This window comes from Diabrotica virgifera, chromosome 1 (assembly GCF_917563875.1).
Source record: "Diabrotica virgifera virgifera chromosome 1, PGI_DIABVI_V3a".
In the NCBI taxonomy this organism is placed as follows: Eukaryota; Metazoa; Arthropoda; class Insecta; order Coleoptera; family Chrysomelidae; genus Diabrotica; species Diabrotica virgifera.
The window spans coordinates 280,126,145-280,150,523 of record NC_065443.1 but is presented as its reverse complement, the minus strand read 5'-3'; the positions used below and the strand labels follow the sequence as shown (position 1 = coordinate 280,150,523).

General features: G+C 33.0%; 1 protein-coding gene across 2 annotated transcripts in view; it reads right to left on the bottom strand.

Moving 5' to 3' along the window:
• The window catches only part of LOC126879114 (zinc finger protein OZF-like), a 135,607-nt gene that overhangs the window by 4,528 nt on the left and 106,700 nt on the right, over positions 1-24,379 (bottom strand). The window contains exon 2 of one of the 2 annotated variants that reach the window (XM_050642058.1): positions 8,343-11,310. The exons of the other annotated variant lie outside the window; for it this stretch is intronic. Within the exon in view, the coding sequence (XP_050498015.1) occupies positions 9,296-11,310 (2,015 nt within the window). The 3' untranslated portion in view covers positions 8,343-9,295. Of the gene's footprint in view, positions 1-8,342; positions 11,311-24,379 lie in introns of those variants that run through there. 2 annotated transcript variants of the gene reach the window in all.

The window sequence follows — 24,379 nt, the reverse complement described above, 5'->3', positions numbered from 1 at the left end:
CATATTCAAATATGCAACAACAGCCTTCTACTTGAAAAAAAAAATTCTGAAATTTTCCTAAATTACCGATTCCGAACATCATTTTTATTTATTAGACATGTAATAACCCTTTTATTAATAATTTTAGGAAAAAAAGTTATTCTTCATAAAAATCTCTTTCTAAATTCATATTATTTGACACACCTCGTATAAAATTAACAAACTTGGATAACTGATGGTTGCATCTTGAGGTTAAGACCATGCACAGATTTTTATGAAGAATAACTTTTTTTCCTAAAATTATTAATAAAAGAGTTATTACATGTCTAATAAATAAAAATGATGTTCGGAATCGGTAATTTAGGAAAATTTCAGAATTTTTTTTTTTCAAGTAGAAGGCTGTTGTTGCATATTTGAATATGGTTTTTAATTACAAATAACTTTTCATAATAACATTTTTTGATATTTTAAAATATAAAGGTAGTTTGCTCTTGAGCGAAATTCATATTTTTTTACATAACTCGTATACTGTTGACAAAATTTGATATCTGATGATTGCATCTTGGGTTTTAGACTATGCAGAGCACTTTATAAAGAATGACTTTTTTCGTAAAATTGATATTAAAGAAGTTTCCCATATGGTTCCAAGTTACGCAGACACCCTGTAAATTGCTCGGTTATTTGACAACCGATTTTAAAAAATTGTATATCGCTGGATAGGTAAATGACCGTTTTTTCAAGTTACAAAAAAGTCAAAGTTTTTTTTAAATCAACCATTTTTCATTTAAAAGCGATAGAAAAATGGCCATTTACCTAAAAACTTGAAAAAACGGTCATTTAACTATCCAGCGATATAAAATTTTTTAAAATCGGTTGTCAAATGACAGAAATTAATTTTTAAAATGAGAGATGTAATGTGGAAATCACATAACATAATATCAATTGGCTAAGTTATGTTATTTAGGTATGTGATATCCACGTTGCACCTCTCATTTTAAAAATTAATTACTCAGTGATTTGACAACCCATTTTGAAAAACTTTATATCACTGGATAGGTGAATGACCTTTCTTTCAATTTACAAAAAAATATACTGGGTGTTCCATTAAAAAAAAGTCAACAACGTTTTTTTTCAAAAATCCGCCATTTTTTTCGTATTTGAAAGAGATATAAAAAATTCAATCCATTCAGACAAAACTTTTACTAAAATAAAACATTTCAGCGAAAACCGCATTTTTCTATCTTGAGCCGTTTAGAAGTTATAGGCAGTTAAAATGGGGGAAAATATAAGTGGACGCCCGGTATTATATTGTATTGTATATTACATTGTATATTATATTGTATTGTATATTATATTGTATTATACAGGGTGATTGATTAGTAGGGTAAAGCTCAATAGCTCCGCTATAGTAATAGATAGCAATAAAAGTTAATAACAAAAATTTTAGCCACCTTTGAGCTTCACATTACAAAATTAGTTGGAATGTTACAGGGTGTTCGATAACACAGTGGCAGACCTAACTTATGTTTTTTTTTAATGGAACACTCTATATTTTATTTTATATTCGAAATCCTGTTAACTTCTCCATCACAAAAATATAAAGGTTTGTAATGTTATACAGGGTATTTACAAAGTTATAACCAATTTTGTATGAAAATCGTAACAAGTTCAACTCGATGCGCGATGTATAAATAAAAATAAGCACAACAGCAATGGTTTATTAATGCCATATTTTTTAACGTATTGTCAAAATTTTCAAGAATGGTCGATATTGCTAATTTTCTTTACATCAAATATAGGGTGAGTCAAAACGCAAGTACATTATTTTCTCAGTAATTTTAAATGGAACACCCTGTATTTTATATCACTATTGAAAAGTACCATTACCGTACTTTAATTTTTAGCTAACATTCCCTATGTTTAAATTTATTAGTTTTCGAGATATTTTCATTTTTCAGAGCAAAATTATTAATAATTACGGGTCTAAATCTTTCCAAATTTTAAGTAAGCCATGACTGAATCATTGTCTAAAACTTACAATTTACCATTATTGATTATCAATATGTAATCAAAGCAGGCTATAATTTTTGTTATTAACTTTTATTACTATCTATTACTTATAACGGATCTACAAAGCTTTACTAACCAATCACGCTGTATGGATAAATCATTTTTTTTAAATTTCAAACTATTTTAAAAATGTGACTACTGCAATGATATTTTAAAGTACGTTAATAAATTTTTCAATGGACCAGTAGCGTGGCCACCCAAATCACCAGAATTTAATAAACTGGACTGATTTTTTTGGGGTAACGTTAATAATGAAGTTTATAAAATACCTCCAACAACAAGGGATGAGATGAAAAATAGAATACAAAGTGTATTTCGATGTGTTAATAATTTACAAATGCTCCGTAGAGTAAGTAGCTCATTTAATGATCGTTTTTAGGCTTACATAAATGTGTTAGGAGATAATTTGGAACACCTTATGTAATTAAATATTAAAAATATTTTATTAAAAGTAGCTTCTAATTTTTTCAAACATGTTTTATTGCAAAATGTATTACTGATAAATTATGTTTCGTTCTTTATTTGTTACATTGTTACATTTACATACAAAAGTAGTGTTTAATTGTCTTCACAAAATATTGTATTTTGTGTTTGTGTGTTTTTTTTTGTAAAATTTATTACTAATTTTCTTTGTTTATTTGTTGCATTTACATAAAAAGATAGTTTTTAATTGTTTCAAAAATTTGCATGTAGTGGTTGTGTTTTTGTTTGTAAAATGTATTACTAATAAATTATTTTTATTTTTTTATTTGCTACAGTGTTACATTGATTACCGGATTGATAATCGGTAATCTTCAATTGTCAATTCAGTCATGGCTTACTTAAAATTTAGATAAATTTAAACATCTAAAATAATTTGCTCTGAAAAATGAAAATATCTCGAAAACTAATAAATTTGGGCATAGGGAATGTTATATAAAAATTAAAGTACGCTAATGTTACTTTTCAATAATGATATAAAATACAGGGTGTTCCATTTAACATTACTGAGAAAATAATGTACTTGCGTTTTGACTCACCCTGTATTTGATATAAAGAAAATTAGCAATATCAATCATTCTTAAAAATTTTGACAATAAATAAAAAAATATGGCATTAATAAACCATTGCTGTTGAGCGGAGCTATTGAGCTTTACCCTACTAATCAATCACTCTGTATATATACTCACCGGCACAAAAAAACCGCCACCCCAAAAATGGGTCATATTTAATGTCTTGTATTTCCTGAACCTGATGCCCGATTTAAGTAATTCTTCTAATATGTTATAGCCTTATTCTTTAACAATATTGGTATAATAATATTGTTGCTAGACAGGTACATTGTCATTGTATACAGGGTGTACGAATCAAACTGTGTTTTTTCTCAAATTTTGGAACACGCTATGGAATGTTCTAGCTTTTATAAAATACTGAAATTAAGACCCGACTATAGCCTCAGGTTTTCTTAAAATTCTGTTTTTTTTTTCATTCGCTTATGTTAGATAATAAAAAAGTTAGGCACTTTAACAACTACCCCTGTTTTTCGTCAATAAAAGGTGTTTTTAAATAAGTACGGCAAACTTTAAGGGTTAATTCTGCATGATAAAATAATGACAGTTTGCTTTATAAACGTATGCGCGTAAATGCTTCGTTTCCGAGATAGGGGGTGTTGAAATTGTTCTTACAAAGTGACGATTTATTTATTGCTCTAAAACGGTTTATGATATGATATTTTAAGAGATAGTTATTGTGCATTTTTTGGCATACAATTAAGAATTTTATATTCACCATTGGCGTGCATACGGGTATAAAAATTTTAGATATATCCCGTCAATGGTGAATATAAAATTAAAAATTGTATGCCAAAAAATGCTCAATAACTACCTCTTAAAATTTACCAAATTTCATTTGCATATCACAAACCTTTTTAGAGCAATAAATAAATCGTCAATTTGTAAGAACAATTTCAACACCCCGTATATCGGAAACGAAGCATTTGCGGGCATACGTTTATAAAGCAAACTGTCATTATTTTATCATGCATAATTACCCCTTAAAGTTTGCCGTACTTATTTAAAATCACCATGTATTGACGAAAAACACAGGTAGTTGTTAAAGTGCATATCTTTTTTATTATCCAACATAAGCGAATGAAACCAAAAAGATAATGTTCAGAAAATCTGAGGCTATAGTTGGGTCTTAATTTCAGTATTTTATAAAAGCTAGAACATTCCACAGGGTGTTCCAAAGTTTGAAAAAAAAACACAGTTTGATTCGTACACCCTGTATACAATGACAATGTACCTGTCTAGCAACAATATTATTACAGCGATATTGTTAAAGAATAAAGTTATAACATATTAAAAGAATTACTTAAATCGGACATCAGGTTTAGGAAATACAAGACATTAAAAATGACCCATTTTTGGGGTGGCGGTTTTTTGTGCCGGTGAGTGTATAATCATTTTTTTCTCTACATGACACTATTTTTTTTAATTTGCGGAATAACTTTGAAGATAATTTTGGATTGAACTAATTTATTGGTTGAACGTCATTAAGAACAAAAAACATAAAATTTCATCAAATTAACCAATTAATGTTCGAAGTAACCTCCTCTGACCTCCAGTATCCGACCTCCTCCATAATACAGTCTACTTTCAAAGCCTCTTCGTATATTTGCAAATTAAATCCAAAATTGTCTTCGAAGTTAATTAAAAAAAATAAAGCGTCGTGTAGAGAAAAAAAAATACGTTTCAAATAATGTGACACTTGACCACACTTGCTATTTAAAAAAAAACTGGGGGTTGATGCGGGGCAGTAGGGGGTTACATTCGAGGGCATGAATTTTGCATGAAAATTCGTCCCTCTCCCAGTATACGTGTTTTTTAAATGTTGAAGAAACTCTTGCCGAGTTTCTGGGGGGATCAGATTTTCGTTGGAGCAGTGTATATAGTGGGAGTGTATAATAAACAAGGGATAGTGATCCGCAACGTATAGCATCTTCTATCCAAATATCAACCTCACCTGCCCGCGTAATGATCTTGATTATGGTCATCTGGTACATCCTGGTAGATAACAAATGAGGCTCTGACGTCTGAGTGATTGCCGGTATAAGCAATCCCCCACTTACTGCCCAACGGCTTAGGGCGGATGAGTTGGCGAGTGGTAGGGCACTCTTTTGTCCTGGGGTTGAGAAATCGGCCCCGAAGGCGGATGAATCAACAAATAATGGTCAACGGCATAAGAATGCAGAAGGCAAAGGGGAACCACTGCATTAACGGCTCATAGGGCACCCCCAGGAAAATCACCATAGAATTGACACTTCAATTGCAAACCGTTACTAATCATGGAAAGCGGAGGCCAAGATTCGGCAGGAGAGGAGAAACATGTTTATACCACGAGGCCTCTCAGGTCGTAAACATGCGAAAACCTCGTGAAGAAATCCTAAAAATAAAGAAATCTAATTTTAGAATGTGCACATGGAATGTTAGAGAAGTCTATTTGCGGCTGGGAAACTTGACAACACAATTCAAGAAATGAAAATAGACCTACTGGAATCAGCGAAATGAGATGGCCAGTCAGGAACTTGTAAAAAGGACGGAAGTGTATTATATTATTCCGGTAACAGCACAGAAGATCCGCATCACAAAAATGGTGTAGGTATATTAATAACATCAAAACTGAGTAAATATGTGACCAATTTCGTACCAGTCTCGGATAGAATATTACTCCAAATAAATACTCAACCATTTAAAACTATACTTCAAATCTATGCCCCGACTGCAGATAGAAAATATGACGATGAAGTCGAGAAGTTGTATGATCAGATCCAAGACATCTTGCAGAAACTTAATAAACACGAAATTTTATATATTATAGGCGATTTCAATGCAAAAATTGGAGAAGGTCGACGAGGTCAGACTGTAGGTCCTTATGGTCTTGGACAACCAAACGATCGAGGACAGAGATTGTATGAATTTTGTAAAGAAAACGATATATGATCATTGCAAACACCTGGTATAAACTACCCAAGCGACGACTATACACTTGGAAAGCCCCATTTGATGATGGCAGTAACCCTGAGTCTTCAAGAAATCAAATAGACTATATACTTGTAAATGAGCGTTTCCGAAATGCCGTCAAAAAAGTCACTACATTTCCTGGGGCAGATATTGGATCTGATCATCAACCAATTGTAGCAGATATTAAACTAAGGTTAAAACGAATTCAGCGACAAAAATCAATGTACTTAACTTTAACGATATAAACATAAAACATAACATTAAAAAAGAATTTAACAATAGAATAAAAAACATCGGAGAACAACTAGAAGATCCAGAAGAAATATGGAGTGAATTTAAAAATCAAGTTAACGAAATCTCCACAAACAATGATTATAGAAAAAACTTAATCAAGAAAAATAAATGGATGACAGACGACATCTTGAAATTGATGGAACTACGACGACTGATCAAATCTAATGAAACAATATAGACACCTGCAGAGAAGAATAAAAAAGGAGATCAAATTAGCCAAAGAAAAATGGATGAGAGAAAGGTGCGACGAAATGGAGGATGTGATATCTAGACACGACTTATTTAATGTGCACAAAAAACTAAAAGAAATAAGTAACATATTTAAAAAACGAGTGCCCTCTGTGCTCGTTGGCAATAACAAAATTATTGTAAATGAGCACGAAATAAGAACAGAATGGCAACTGTATATATCAGAGTTGTTTGAAGATGATAGGAATATTTCCGAATTCTACCAAAACTGTACTGACGGCCCAGAAATTATGAAATGCGCGAAGTAGAACACGCTATAAATAGTGCTAAAATTAGAAAAGCTTGTGGTTCAGATGATACACCAACTGAGTTGCTGAAACTAATAGAGGATGATAACATAAAAGTAGTAGTAAGAGTATTCAATATATAACACCGGAGTGATTCCCACAGATTGGCTCAAATCCATCTTTGTCGCAATACCTAAAAACACAATGCGAGAAAATGCTCAGAATATCAATTAATTAGCCTAATGAGCCACACTCTTAAGATTTTCCTAAGAATACTTCACAACAGAAATAGACGTAAATGCGAAGATACCCAATTTGGTTTTAGAAATGCTATGGGTACCAGGGAGGCACTTTTTGCGCTTAACATCCTATTACAAAAATGCCGTGATCAAAGAAAAGATGTATTTGCATATTTCGTGGACTTCGAAAAGGCATTCGATAAAGTACAGCATGTAAAATTAATGCAAATACTGAAAAATATCGGAATAGATGACAAAGATATTCGTGTCATTAAAAATTTGTACTGGAATCAAACTACTACGGTCAAAATTGGAGGTAACTACACCAATGAAATCTCCATACAACGATGAGAAGTCAGACAAGGTTGCATTTTGCCACCAACATTGTTTAATGTTTACGCGGACCAGTTATTTAAAAAGGCACTCGAGAGACAGCCATATTGAATAAAAATCAACGGAGAACTACTTAATGTGATAAGATACGCAGACGATACAGTAATTCTGTCAGATAATATTGAAGGTCACCAAATTCGGCTTGATCGTATTCACGAGGTATGAGAGGAAATGGGCATTAAAATAAACTCGAACAAAACCAAATTTTTGGTGTTTAGTCGTGACCCACATCCCGATGCAAAGCTTCAATTAAACGGAGTCCAAGTTGAGAAAGTTCACAAAATGACATATTTGGGAACTGTGATAACGGACCAACTAGATCCGGACATAGCAATAAAACGTAGAATAGCAATGACTAAAACTACTTTTACGAAAATGAAGTAGTTTCTTTGCAATAATCATCTCAGTTTAGAACTACGACAAAGAATGGTCAAGTGCTATGTTTGGTCCATACTTTTGTATAGTGCAGAAGTGTGGACGCTAAAAGTATCGATTATGAACATAATTGAATCATTGGAAATGTGGATTCATAGACGGATGCTGAAGATACCCTGGACAGTAAGAAAAACTAATGAAGAAGTACTAAGGAAGGTCAACAAAGATAGAGAACTGCTAAAGACTGTTAAACATCGAAAAATGTCTTATCTGGGACATATAGTAAGGGGAAGTCGATATAAAATATTACAACTGATCCTTAAAGACAAAATAGAGGGCCTTAGAGGTGTAGGAAGAAAACAAGTTTCTTGGTTAAAAAACATTCGTGAATGGACTCAGATATCAAATGCAGGACAACTATTCCATATTGCAGAAGATCGAGAAGCCTTCGCATTGGTGATCACCAACGCCGGATAATTCTGATATGGCACGTGAAGAAGTATAATAAACTCATAAAATTGTAACTACATATATTTAAAATATATTTATAATTTAAGTTATGATTTAACATATTATAGTAAATAATTGTATTATTCAGTTTAAATTTTTGAATATTAAGCCGGCCACTCACAGTACTGCGGCGTCGTTCAATTTTGTCGAATTCGACTAATTAACAAAAAGTTTGACCGCGTATGACCGTGCATCCAACAAAATCGATACAATTTTACCACAGAGAAACTGGTTTCTATGCTGCAGTACTGCAGAATTGATATCATCGACGATTTTTCGAACGACACCGCAGTACCGCGAGTGACGGCTTTAGTATTATTGTTGTTTCGTTGTTTGTTTACTCTTAATTTTGGCTATGAGCACGTGTGTTTGGTTGTGTAGTAATTTCCAGCTACTTCTAGTTTGTAAAAATGTAACAAAATTGCAAAAGAAAATTACTAAATTTACTACAGTTCCGTCTGAGAATGGCGAACCTACTATAAATACATTTTCATATTACATATATAGATGTATAAAAATGATACAATGTATTAGCTTTCACATTACCGTCGAACCCGCTTATTAGAATACCGGTTATGGGAATATCCCGCTTTAAGGAATAGAAAATTGAGGTCCCGAGACGTTTCTACAAGCCACGAATGATCGGTGGTTATAGGTTGTAGTAATACTTTTCCTGGGCACGAAGGCTCTTCCAATAAGCGGGTTCGACTATATGTGCTGCTTGCAGTGTGTATTTTCATGTGATCTTTTAACCGAGTAGTTGTTGATAATTGCCTGATACAGTTTTTACATACAAAAGATTTTTTCCAGCATGCTTAGTCATGTGAATTTGTAAGTGAACCTTTTTTGTAAACTGGTTTAGGTGTAATTATTTCACATCAAAATGGTTTTTATCAGTATATGCACCACTATATGTCTCTTTAAATTTGCACTTTGTGTAAACTGTTTTGTGCATATTTCACCTCAAATTGGATTTTGGTTTAGTATGCACCACCATGTGTTTTTTTAAGGTAGCACTTCTTGCAAACTGTTTTGTGCATATTTCACATCTAAATGGTTTTTCACCAGTATGCACCGTCATATGCAATTTTAACTCATTATGTGTAACAAACTGTTTTGTGCATATTTCACATCCAAATGGTTTTTCATCAGTATGGATTCTCAATATATGATCTTTTAGGTGATTCCTTCTTGAAAACTGTTTTGTGCATATTTCACATCCAAATGGTTTTTCACCAGTGTGAATTCTCATATGTATTTTTAACTCATTATGTGTTGCAAACTGTTTTGTGCATATTTCACATCCAAATGGTTTTTTACCAGTGTTGTGTCTTCTGATCATATGAATTTTTAAGGAAATAGTTTGTGAAAACTGTTTTGTGCATATTTCACATCTAAATGCTTTTTCAGCAGTATGCACCGCCATATGCAATTTTAACTCATTACGTGTAACAAACTGTTTTGTGCATATTTCACATCCAAATGGTTTTTCATCAGTGTGCTTTCTCAACATATGATCCTTTAGGTAGTAACTACTTGAAAATTGTTTTGTGCATATTTCACATCCAAATGGTTTTTCACCAGTGTGAATTTTCATATGCATTTTTAACTCATTACGTGTAACAAACTGTTTTGTGCATATTTCACATCCAAATGGTTTTTCATCAGTGTGCTTTCTCAACATATGATCTTTTAGTTTGTCACTTCTTGAAAACTGTTTTGTGCATACTTCACATCCAAATGGTTTTTCACCAGTGTGAATTTTCATATGCTTTTTTAACTTATTATGTGTTACAAATTGTTTAGTGCATATTTCACATCCAAATGCTTTTTCAGCAATATGCACCGTCATATGCAATTTTAACTCATTATGTGTAACAAACTGTTTTGTGCATATTTCACATCCAAATGGTTTTTCATCAGTATGCCTTCTCAATATATGATCCTTTAGGTGACTCCTTCTTGAAAACTGTTTTGTGCATATTTCACATACAAATGGTTTTTCACCAGTGTGAATTCTCATATGTATTTTTAACTCATTATGTGTTACAAACTGTTTTGTGCATATTTCACATCCAAATGGTTTTTTACCAGTGTTGTGTCTTCTGATCATATGAACTTTTAAGGAAATAGTTTGTGAAAACTGTTTTGTGCATATTTCACATCTAAACGCTTTTTCAGCAATATGCACCGTCATATGCAATTTTAACTTATTATGTGTAACAAACTGTTTTGTGCATATCTCACATCCAAATGGTTTTTCATCAGTATGCCTTCTGAATATATGATCTTTTAGGTGATCCCTTCTTGAAAACTGTTTTGTGCATATTTCACATCCAAATGGTTTTTCACCAGTGTGAATTCTCATATGTATTTTTAACTCATTATGTGTTACAAACTGTTTTGTGCATATTTCACACCCAAATGGTTTTTTACCAATGTTGTGTCTTCTGATCATATGAATTTTTAAGGTAGAACTTTGTGGAAACTGTTTTGTGCATATTTTACATTCAAGTGCTTTTTCCCCACTGTGAATTGTGTGTTTTTTACCAGTATGCCTTATCAGGTGTGTTTTTAAATTACACTTTTGTGCAAACTGTTTATTACAAATTTCACATCCAAATGGTTTTTCACCAGTATGCACCGCCATATGCATTTTTAATTCATTATATGTAACAAACTGGTTTGTGCATATTTCACATCCAAAAGGTTTTTCACCAGTGTTGTGTCTTCTCATATGAACTTTCAAGTAAGAACTTTGTGAAAACTGTTTTGTGCATATTTCACATCCAAATAATCTTTTTCCGGTGGGAACTATCAAATGTCTTCTTAAATTTTTCTTTTCGCGCGCAATAGGCTTTTCAACAATATTCACTTTCCTAACGTCAGTTGTACATTGGTTCAATTGGTTTTTTATAAGATGACTTTTTAATTCGTTATTTTCGTCAGTTAGTGTATCTTCACATTTGAAACCTAAAATCATAGTTATCTATTAAAATAGCAACAAAACGATAAACACAACAATAGTAATTAGGGAGATAAGAATACGATAAGAAAGTTAACATGGAAATTGTGATTTTTTCTAGCATTTTCCGATTTTTGGGGAAAATTAAAATTCTCCAGTTAGGATTTGTTGGGTTAAAAAAAAGATGAGGGTTCTACGTCTTCTAGAATCGGAGATATTGCAAATTTTTTAACACACTCCAATCTCAATATTTGGTGGACTTGAAGCCTCGTCTCCAAACAGTCACCCTTGGCAGAAAGCGCATGAGAATCTTCACTTTAAAGAGCTACTATTTATTTCGAAGATGTACGAATTGCCAATATGAGCCAGATAAAATTAATTAGAAGAAATTTTTGTATTACTAAGTTACAAAACGCAATTTGTATTTTGAGAATGATTTCCAAATTTTAAAGTAAATCGAAACTACAAAATTGGCAGTCAACTTCAATGTTAGTCATTCGCGTTGACTGGCGATACGTCACCACTTTACTGAAATTATCAAGAACGCCTTCTATGGTGTCCCAAATCAGTTGGGGAAAAATATTGGTTGTTGAAATTATAGATTTTATATACTTTATTGTTTATTGCTTTTGTTTGATTTATTTATAATTATGGGATTATAAAAAGCTATCAAGTTATCATGACCCAGCCAGAGACCTAAGAGGACAAATTAACAAGGCCGCTGTCTTGTCCGGATGTTTGAGAGATGTGGTCTGGAATAACCCATATATGAGAATGGACAGCAAAGTTAGAATTGATAAAACTTGCATCAGACCTGTTATGACCTATGGCATTGAATCAAGAGAAGGAGAAGACACAAATAAGACCAAAAGCATGCTACGAACAGCCAAAATGAAGACACTAAAAGCAATAGCAGGGAAGACAAGAAGAGATAGAATACGAAACAACATCATCAGGGAACAATGTGGCGTGCAAGATGTAGTCAGATGGGGCAGGCAAAGACGAAGAGAATGGTTCAGTCATGCAAAAAGAATGGAGGAGCACAGACTACCAAGAATTGCTCTAGAAGGAAAACCAGCAGGCAAGCGTCCACCGGGGAGACCACCAAAAAGATGGAGAGATAGCTGGCAGTCTACCTCTCAAGAAATACTTCAACGTCGGAATTAACAGATCGACAACAAGTATAAGAAGAAGAATGATTATATAAAGATATAACCCTTTTGAACATACATTGTGTTCCAACGAAAATTTGCCCCCCCCCCCAGAAATTGAGAAACCAAGAGTTTCTTTAAAATTAAAAGAAAACACGTCAATTTATACTGGGAGGGGGACGAATTTTCATGCAAAATTCATGTAACCCCCTACTGCCCACAGTTTTTTTAAATAGAAATTGTGGTCGAGTGACACAGGTATTTTTTCTCTAGACGACACTATTTTTTTTTAATTTGCGGAATAACTTTGAAGATAATTTTGGATTTAACTAATTTATTGGTTGAACCTCATTAATAACAAAAAACATAAATTTTTATCACATTAACCAATAAAATGTTCAAAGTAACCTCCTTTGACCTACATACAACAATACAGTCTATTTTCAAAGCCTCTTCGTATATTTGCAAACACCTCAATATTATTAGATTGAGATTGGATATTCAATCAATAAATTAGTTAAATCCAAAAGTATCTTTAATTATTACGTAAATTAAAAAATAGGCTGTCGTGTAGAGAAAAAAAAATTATCTACCTTTCAAATGATGTGACACTCGACCACACTTGCTATTTAAAAAAAACTGGGGGTTGATGCGTGGCAGTAGGGGGTTACACTTAATAATATTATGTATAATTTTGCATGAAAATTCGTCCCCCTCCCAGTATAAATTGACATGTTTTCTAAATGTTGAAGAATATCTTGGTTTCTGAGTTTCTGGGGGGAGGGGTCAGATTTTCGTTGGAACACTGTGTATATAGTGGGAGTATAATAAACTCATGAAATTGTAACTATATATTCAAAATATATTTATAATTTAAGTTGTTATGATTTAACAATTAATAAGTAATTGTATTATTCGCACTGTTTTAATTTTTGAATATTAAGCCGGCCACTCACGGTACTGCGGCGTCGTTCAATTTTGTCGAATTCGACTAATTAACAAAAATTTTGACCGCGTATGACCGTGCATCCAACAAAATCGATACAATTTTACCACATAGAAACTGGTTTCTATGCTGCAGTACTGCAGAATTGATATCATCGACGATTTTTCGAACGACACCGCAGCACCGTGAGTTACCGGCTTTAGTAAACTCTTTTGTAAACTGGTTTAGGTGTAATTATTTCACATCAAAATGGTTTTTATCAGTATGCACCACTATATGTCTCTTTAAGATTGCACTTTGTGTAAACTGTTTTGTGCATATTTCACATCTAAATGGTTTTTCACCAGTGTGAATTCTCAATCAATGTATTTTTACATCGGAACTTTGTGAAAACTTTTTGGTGCAAATCTCACACAAAAATGGTTTTTTAATAGTATGCACCGCCATGTGCCTTTTTAATTCAATATGTGTTACAAACTGCTTTGTGCCTATTACACATCCAAATGGTTTTTCACCAGTGTGAATTCTCAAACTTTTTTTAAATCTGAACTTTGTGAAAGCTGTTTTGTGCATATTTCATATCTAAATGATTTTTCACCAGTATGCACAGTCATATGCAATTGCAACTCATTATGTGTAACAAACTGTTTGGTGCATTTCACATCCAAATGGTTTTTCATCAGTGTGCTTTCTCAACATATGATCTTTTAGGTTGTCACTTCTTGAAAACTGTTTTGTGCATATTTCACATCCAAATGGTTTTTCACCAGTGTGAATTCTCATATGCATTTTTAACTCATTATGTGCTACAAACTGTTTTGTGCATATTTCACATCCAAATGGTTTTTTACCAAGGTTGTGGTATCTCATTATATGAACTTTTAAGGAAATACTTTGTGAGAACTGTTTTGTGCATATTCTACATCTAAATGGTTTTTCACCAGTATGCACCGCCATATGCAATTTTAACTCATTATGTGTAACAAACTGTTTTGTGCATATTTCACATCCAAATGGTTTTTCATCAGTGTGCCTTCTCAACATATGATCTTTTAGGTGATGCCTTCTTGAAAACTGTTTTGTGCATATTTCACATCCAAATGGTTTTTCACCGGTGTGAATTCTCATATGTATTTTTAACTCATTATGTGTTATAAACTGTTTTGTGCATATTTCACATCCAAATGGTTTTTTACCAGTGTTGTGTCTTCTGATCATATGAACTTTTAAGGAAGAACTTTGTGAAAACTGTTTTCTGCATATTTTACATTCAATTGGTTTTTCCCCACTCTGAATTGTGGGTTTTTTACCAGTATGCCTTATCAGGTGTTTTTTTAAACTACACTTATGCGCAAATTGATTATTACAAATTTCACATTCAAATGGTTTTTCCCCAGTATGCACTCTCAGGTGTATTTGTAAATTAGTCTTCAGTGAAAACTGTTTATGACAAATTTCACATCCAAATGGTTTTTCACCAGTATGCACCGACATATGCAATTTTAAGTCATTATGTGTAACAAACTGTTTTGTGCATATTTCACATCCAAATAATGTTTTTCCGGTGGGAACTATCAAATGTCTTCTTAAAATTTTCTTTTCGTACGCAACAGGCTTTTCAACAATATTCACTTTCCTAATGTCAGGTGTAAATTGGTTATTTATAAGATGATTTTTTAATTTGTTGTTTTCACGAGTTAGTCTATCTTCACATTTGAAACCTAAAATCATAGTTATCTATTAAAATAGCAACGAAACGTTAAACACAAAAATAGTAATTTGTAAGATAAGAATACGATAAGAAGGTAAAGATAATAATTGTGATTTTTCCAGCACGTTCCGATTTTTGGGGGAAATTAAAATTTTCCAGTTAGGATTTCTTGGGTAAAAAAAGATTAAGGTTCTGCGTCTTATAGAACCGGAGATAATGCAAATTTTTCAACACACTGCAATCTCAAATTCTGGTGGACTTCAAGCCTCTTCTCCCAACAGTCACTCTTATCAGAATCCGCGTGAGAACCTTCACTTTTGGAATTGTATTTTGAGAATGATTTCCAAAGTAGAAATCGAAACGTCAAAATCAATGCATTTAAAAGTGAAATTGTAGTTAATTCATTACAACCCAATTAAAGACAAAGATATTACGATTAATAGATAAATGGCACTCAACTCTTCAATATGAACCGTTCGCGTTGACTGGCAATACGTCACCACTTTACTCAAATTATCCAGAACGCCTTCTATGGTATTCAGAAGCAGTTGGGGGAAAATATTGGTTGTTGAAATTATAGATTTTATACAGGATGTCCAGAAACTCTACCGACAAACGAAGACAGGAGATTCTTCAGATAATTTTAAGATAATTTAACCCAATTCACTTAGTCCGAAAATGCTTCCTAAGGGAGCTAGAGCTCTTTGAAGATGGCGTCTTGTAATTAGTTTTTCTTAAATACCTCCAGAACGCTTCTATTTAGAAAAACAAAAATTGGTACGCGTATTTATCTTCAAGATATAAATCTAATCCATTCATTGCAAATTTCTAGTACCGATCATAGGCGTCCGTTTTGGGTAGGGCAACGGTTATTTTATCGCATAACTTTTTTTATCTTTAACTTTTATGCATTTCTGATACTGGATTATTAAATTAAGAAGCATTTTAGTACTAAAAGGTACTCTTGTTTTAAATCGATAGGACACACCGTTTTCTAGAAAAATCAATTTGAAAACTTTTCGCTTTTTAAATTAAAAAAAAAATTCAAAAAAAAACTGTTTAGAAAGGCGAAAACTGGTACATTTATTTATATTCCATAGATAAATCGATTTCATTAATTGCGAATTTCTAGTACTGGTCATAGGCGTCCGTTTTGGGTAGGTCAACAGTTATTTTATAGCATAACTTTTTTGTCTTGAATTTTTGAGCATTTTTGACACTAGAATCACTAGATTATTAAATTATGAGGTATTCGAGTACTAAAAGTTACTCTTACTTTATGTTGGTAAAATACTTCGTTTTTTGTTGAAAAGTTCTTTCAATTTTTTTTCAAATTCCAAAAACGAAAAACTTTCAAATCGATTTTTCTAGAAAACGGTGTGTCCTACCGACTTAAATCAAGAGTACCTTTTAGTACTAGAATTCCTCATAATTTAATAATCCGGTGTCAAAAATGCATAAAAGTTAAGGACAAAAAAGTTATGCGATAAAATACCCGTTGCTCTACCCTAAACGCACGCCTATGACCGGTACTAGAAATTTGCAATGGATGGAATCGATTCATCTCTGAAAAGTAAATATGCATACCAATTTTCGTTTTTCTAAATAGAAGCGTTCTGGAGGTATTTAAGAAGAACTAATTTCATGACGCCATCTTCAAAGAGCTCTAGCTCCCTTAAGAAGCATTTTCGGACTAGGTGGATTGGGTTAAATTGCCTTAAAATTATCTGAGGAATCTCCTGTCTTCGTTTGTCGGTAGAGTTTCTGGACACCCTGTATATATTTTCCTTTTCATGACCATTTTCAGTGCGTCACAAATTATAGAAAAAAGGTAAGTCCGTGATAATACACATTTATGACATTTATTCTAACATGACATTTTAGTTAAATCTGACAGTTGTCACATTTTATTTTCAATTTGAAATAAAAACAAATCAATTGTGTCTATTGCATTTATAAAATGGCATTTTCTTTGATTTGTATAGTCTTATAGATTGTACAGATTATATTGATATTATTATTTTATTTAATAAATAAATCTTTTTTGATTATGGCGGCATCTGTCGACAACTAGAATAAATGTTATAAATGTCTGTAATCAGCGACGTGCGTTTTTTTCTGTCCATACAATTTAATGCGTTAGAGAGAAATCGAAAAACTGTTACGCACTGAAAAATGGTCATGAAAAGGACTATACCTACTTTGTTGTTTATTGCTTTTGTTTACATGATTTATAATTATTATAAGTATTATTATTGAAATATATGAAAAATGATAGATTTTATATAGTTCTTTGTTTATTTGCTTTAGTTAACATTATTTATAATTATTATTATTTATTATATAGCATTATTTATTAACTCCTCTACTATCACATTATTTTCTTATTTTATTGATCGAGAATGGGGACGTCCGTATAATAAATACATGTACACTCAAACCTGCTTATTAGAATACCTTTTAAAGTAATATCCCGGTTTAAGGAATAAAAATTTGAGGTCCCGAAACATTTTCACTAGCGACCAATGATCGGTTAGAATATCCCGGTTATAGGAATACTTTTGATTGGCACGAATGCTATTCCAATAAGCGGGTTCGTCTGTATTTGTTTTTGGTCTAAATATAATTGTATATTTGAGAATCAAGAAACATAGAAAGCACAGAGGAACAGCTGCAGACTTAAGAAGGACAGTGTTTTCATTCCGGACGCTCATGTATTGATAATATATTTTTTAAAAACAGCTCAGAAAAAAACAACAGCGTTCAACGCTGAATTGCACATTGTATTCGTGTACCTCTGAAAGGCCTATGATAGTTTCCCAGTCAATAACCTGTGGAAAGCAATGGAAAACCATGCAGATAACATCTACATAAATGAAGTCACTACAAAAACAATTAATGTATAATTAAAGTCGGACAAAACTACTCGAAACCGTTTAAAATTCGATAAAAATGCAAATATTTTTTTTAACCTTAAATATGCTCTGCTGAAAAGTAGTCAATTCTGAGATACAATTTTGTGTCCCTAAGCCGATGAAATTATCAAATAATTCACGTGTTTACGCTTTCACAGTTGTAAAACACAACTGGAAATGCAACAGACCACGCTGCCAAACATACGAAACAAATTATCAAATTATCAAAGTCAGCCACTGAGAGATTTACTAAGCTTTCCCTATCACTGCTGGATACAACCACTCAGCCGATTTCTGCTGCCAGTCAGCCGCTATGGTCGTCCGAACGCACCCAATATCACAAAAATATAACAGCACTTACATTTCTGTTCCATTTTATCTTTGTCCATGCGTCACTATTCATTTTCAAACAAGTAAGTCAAAACATAAAGTGAAACTTACGTCGATGTATATACAGGTATGGAAAAAAATTATCTGACTATAGGGCATTAAGACAACGCAACGAACTGAGAAAAAATATTACAGTAGGAAAAATGAAAGAATATCCATGAACGAACATATAAAACACGCTGTATTTTCCTGTTACCGTGTCACACAAAAAATTGGCCAGCACAAGTACATATGTAATAATTATTATTACATGTAATTGCGCTGGGAAATTTTCTTTGTGACACGTTAACAGGAAAATACAGCGTGTTTTATATGTTCGTTCATGGGTATTCTTTCATTTTTCCGACTGTATATAGACTTGTATGACTGAGGGAACAGCATGTAACCACATGTCTGTGATAGACACGTAAACACTATAGGCACAGGCAGTAATGTCTGTACATTGTTGCCGAAAGAGAGTTTATTTTTTAGACGGTGTGGGGTCGTCTATTAGTTTGATGAGCCATGTACTTAAAGTACTCCTTACTATCATTCACTCGCGCATATACACCAAATTAGAAGAACAGCTGAGTGAAGTTCAATTTGGATTCAGATCAGGAGTCGGAACGAGGGAAGCACTTTTCAGCTTGCAAGTTCTAATACAGAGAGCCAGGGATGTTAATTGCGATGTGTATGCATATTTCATAGATTTCGAGAAGGCATTTGATAAAGTTCCACATGGAAAACTAATCGATATCCTAAAAACATCAGAACTCGATGGTAAGGATATAAGACTCGTGTCAAACTTATATCTCCAACAAAAAGCAACAGTTGAACAGTTCGATTCGAAAATGAACTGTCCGAAATCTTCACGGTCGAAAAAGGAGTCAGACAGAGTTGCACACTGTCACCAACATTATTTAACATATACTCTGAAAACATCTTTAGAGAGGCCTTGGACGAATCAGAAGATGGTATTGCAGTAAATGAACAACTTATAAATAATATTATATATGCAGCCGATACAGTATTGCTGGCAGATAGTGCGCGGGGGCTCCAAGGGATCATGGATAATGTTGTAGAAGCATGTAACAAATACGGCCTAAAACTAAACTGTAAGAAGACAAATTTAATGATCATTAGTAAAAACACCAACATAAACGCTCAAATTACAGTAAACAATACACCCCTAGAGAGAGTACAGAAAATATGCTACCTGGGCTGCAACATTAAGGATACTTGGGATCATAGCTACGAAATAAAAACTCGTATTGAAAAAACCAGAAGCTCTTTTAACAGTCTTAAGAAAATTCTCTGCAACTTGTCTTTAAGTATCAATATACGCATAAGAATTCTTAGATGTTACGTCTTTAGTGTCCTCCTATACGGAGTTGAAAGCTGGAGCCTGACAGAAGATGCCATAAAACGGTTAGAGGCGTTTGAAATGTGGTGCTACCGACGTATGTTGAGGGTCTCATATATACACCACACAACTAATATAACTATTCTCCAGAGGCTAAGAAAAGACAAAGAATTAATTAACACCGTAAAGAACAGAAAATTGGCTTACTTCGGCCACATTATGCGTAATGAAAAATACCGACTGCTGCAGTTGATTCTACAAGGCAAGATTGAGGGCAGGAGAGGCCCTGGACGTAGACGTATATCCTGGCTGGCCAATCTTAGGAAGTGGACTGGTCTAACGTCAACCGATCTATTTCGAGCTGCCGTAAATAGAATAAGATGGGCCAATGTGGCCGCCAACATCTCCAGAAGATAGGCACTTTTAGAAGAAGTGGGAAAATATTTCACAGATCTGATTACAAGATTCCAAAGGGAGGTTCATATCTTAGATTAAATCAACAGTTTCTTTAATCTGAATTCACAAAAAATACCATCATAAATCCTTGATGGCATAAATTAAAAGATCACGTTCAGCCAAGCAGTAGTCTAGTCTATTGTATAATTGCCTTCAGGGGTTCCACAACAATTCGGGTGTTTTAAAAGTTTTCGATTTGAAAGACTTTTTTCAATTTTTAACAATGATACTTATTTATTTTTAAAATATTTCGTACAGTTTTAGCACTAATACCAGTTTTTCTTGAAATTAGGATACTGTTACAAGGAAAATTTTTTGCTCAATTAGAAATCCAATGAAATCAATTAATTTGTGGTCATCTGATTGAATCTTCTTCTTATGGTGCCTATCCGTTACGGATGTTGGACACTAACATGGCTATTCTGACTTTGTTGACTGCTGCCCTGAAAAGTCCGGTAGTGGTTAAGTTAAACCATTTTCGCAGGTTATGCAGCCAGGATATTCTTCTTCGTCCTGGACCTCTTTTCTCATGCACATACTTGATTGAATACAACCAATAAAACCAACATTATACTGAAAACAGATCCCATGGGCTGTTTTCACTCAATCATGTAGCTATGGATACCTACATTTCGTTTCATTTCGATTTTGACATTTCAAATATTCAATATTTCAAAATGTCACGATTTGGTTGTAATACTGATGAGAATATTAATGAAATTATCGAATAAAATATACCAAAGAATACTGTTTACAGTAAAAAATTATGGGCATAACAATCCCAACTCAATAAAACCGTACTTGAACATTGACGAAGAACATCATAATAAAATTATTAACAGCATGCGTAGTGGAAATACATCTTCATCAGTTATAGAAACTAACATGTCTGGATCTTCATTAAATTTTTCTAATTGTTCCTTTGTTAATTGCACATTTAAATAAATTGTTTCTGCTCTGTATTTTTTTTTTCATAACCAGCAAAAAATTTTCTATCCGAATAACCCTCGAACATTGATAAATGCTCAAAAATTTTTTAACAACTTTCTCAAGCTTGTTGCTTACAGGCAACAGACCTCCGCCTACGGCGTCGGTCTGTTTCCAAGCAACAAGCTTTCGAAATCTGTTATAAAATTTTTTCGAACAATTATCAATGCCCTTGGGTTATTACTACTGAAAATTGATTTCAGCTAGACTACATACGGTAGTTTCACGCTGTTTCCGTTCATCAATAATTGCACGAAGTGTCTGTACTACTTCCAGAATAATGCCATTTAATAATTTAAATTTTATGTTTAGTTGTAAAGATTACTATATGACCGTGCAAGTATATTCTATAACACTATAAAACAGTGTTGAAATTATCGGGAATTGCGGTCTGTGGCTTAGATTGAAACTACATTTAATTCTGTTGAATTCGATATTTCGATGAGTATTTATTAATTTTTCATCTTCATCAGGAACAAACTACAAAATTAACTAACAGTTAGGTACAAACATAATATTACAATGATATAACTTACGAATTGTTGTAGGTATGTTATATAAAGCAATTTAACTTAAAGCTATACATGTCGTTTCACGAGAACGTCGAGGGCGGCACTGAGTCAGGTTTGAATAGAGTCCTCGGGGATCGCACTTATCACATCATCCACATATTTGTATATGAACGGTAACTTGAACGGTAGTCGTGGAATTACTATATTAAATAGATGATCTAAAACTATGGTGGCTAGAATGGGGCTGATAGGAGAGCCAGATCTATACATTTTGCAATCAGACAAAGGTGGGTGTACGGTTGCCATGGATAAATCAGAATATATGGATAAAACTGAGATAATGCTACAGGATTCTTCCACGTACACCAAATTAAACACTGATCCAACGGTGAAAATACAAACCAAATACAACAATATTATTAAGAACCTGAAATCCATAGGTGAGATAGACGCTAATGCTGCAAAACAACTAATGATCTACAACTCGATGTTTCCAAAGTTATACTGTCTACCAAAAATTCACAAAAGCAATGTTCCTCTTCGCCCTATCATCAGCTCAATCAACTCCACTACATACAACATCTCGAAATACTTGGCAAACATTCTAACTGCCACTTTTGAATATCAAACTAATTATAATGTGAAAGATACATTTACGTTTGTAGAACTAATTAAGAATGTTACAATTCCTCAAACCTATGTACTTATATCCTTAGATGCGGTATCGCTTTTCACGAATATTCCTCTTAACTTGATTATTGAAATTTTAGAGCAAAATTGGCTCTTAATAGAACCCAACACCACACTAAGTAAGAATAACTTCTTCAAACTAATCGATTTTATTTTTTCTAATGTTTACTTTTCTTTCGGTGGAACTTTTTACTCACAAATCTTTGGCACTCCCATGGGCTCTCCTATCAGCCCCATTCTAGCCACCATAGTTTTAGATCATCTATTTAATATAGTAATTCCACGACTACCGTTCAAGTTACCGTTCATATACAAATATGTGGATGATGTGATAAGTGCGATCCCCGAGGACTCTATTCAAACTACACTGGACCTCTTCAATGGATTTCACAAACACCTACAATTTACCGTTGAGGAGGAGAAAGAACAAAGTGTGCCCTTTTTAGACACTAAGGTGATAAGAACCACAGAGAACAAGATAATTTTGGATTGGTATCAGAAACCAACTGACTCTGGAAGATATATAAATTATTTCTCTCAGCACTCGAAAAGCCAATAACACAACACTGTTGTGGCAATGAAAAACAGAATTTTACACATCAGCAATGACCTGTTCACACAAAAGAATTTAAAAACACTCTACAACATATTCTTGAACAACGGCTATCCAAGTAAAATTCTTAAGCAACTGATATATAACTCAGACTTATACGACGGGCAACGTGACAACAGACCATCAGATCCCGTGATTTACAAAAAGTTGCCCTTCATAAATGGCTTAACCAACAATATAATCAAGCTGCTGAACGGAATTCCCAAAATCAAAATAGCGAAATACAATAGCATATCCAACTACAGCTTATTCTCGAAGCTTAAAGACCAGACACCGCTTTTAAATCAGAGTCATATCATCTATCAACTTTCTTGTCTCGAATGTGATGGGCAGTATATAGGACAAACATCGCAATGGCTGAAACAAAGAATAACGCAGCACAAAAGTGATTGTAAAACACACAAAAATACTTGTGCAGCAGCACACCATTCCATAACAACAGGACACCAATTTAATTTGTCAGATATCAAGATCTTAGATTCAGAAAGCAATTATAAGAAAAGATTGTTCCTCGAGATGTACCACATAAACAGTAATAAACGTTCAATTAATTACAAATCAGACACAAGTAGATTAAGCGAAATTTACTGCAATGTTTTAAAATTCGAAAAATAGCAGAATATTAAACAGATGGCTCGATATTGGAACTTTTGACCCTTAACACATGTGAGAAAAGATACCTGACTCAGTGCCGCCCTCGACGTTCTCGTGAAACGACATGTATAGCTTTAAGTTAAATTGCTTTATATAACATACCTACAACAATTCGTAAGTTATATCATTGTAATATTATGTTTGTACCTAACTGTTAGTTAATTTTGTAGTTTGTTCCTGATGAAGATGAAAAATTAATAAATACTCATCGAAATATCGAATTCAACAGAATTAAATGTAGTTTCAATCTAAGCCACAGACCGCAATTCCCGATAATTTCAACACTGTTTTATAGTGTTATAGAATATATATATATATATATATATATATATATATATAAATCCTACTATCAATTTGGCATCGATACATTATGCATTTACCATCAATTTGGCATCGTCTTGCAAAGTGGCATCTGTATATCGATGCCACTTTACACTACCTTAATAACTTTTTTCCTGTACTTGTTAGCAGAAGTCTAATCAACTCTGTAGTTAGAGATTTGATTCCTTGATGTTACTTTAATATATCAGCTTTCTTTGTTTATTCCTTACTGACTTATATAAGTTTATTCCATAAAATGTTTGAGTTCAAAATGATGGCACAGTGAAAATATTATATACATTTAGTTCAGTGTTTTACCGTTTTGTCGCTGCCGCTATATACATGAAAACGTATATCCCACTTTCATTATCAATCATTTTGGCATCAGA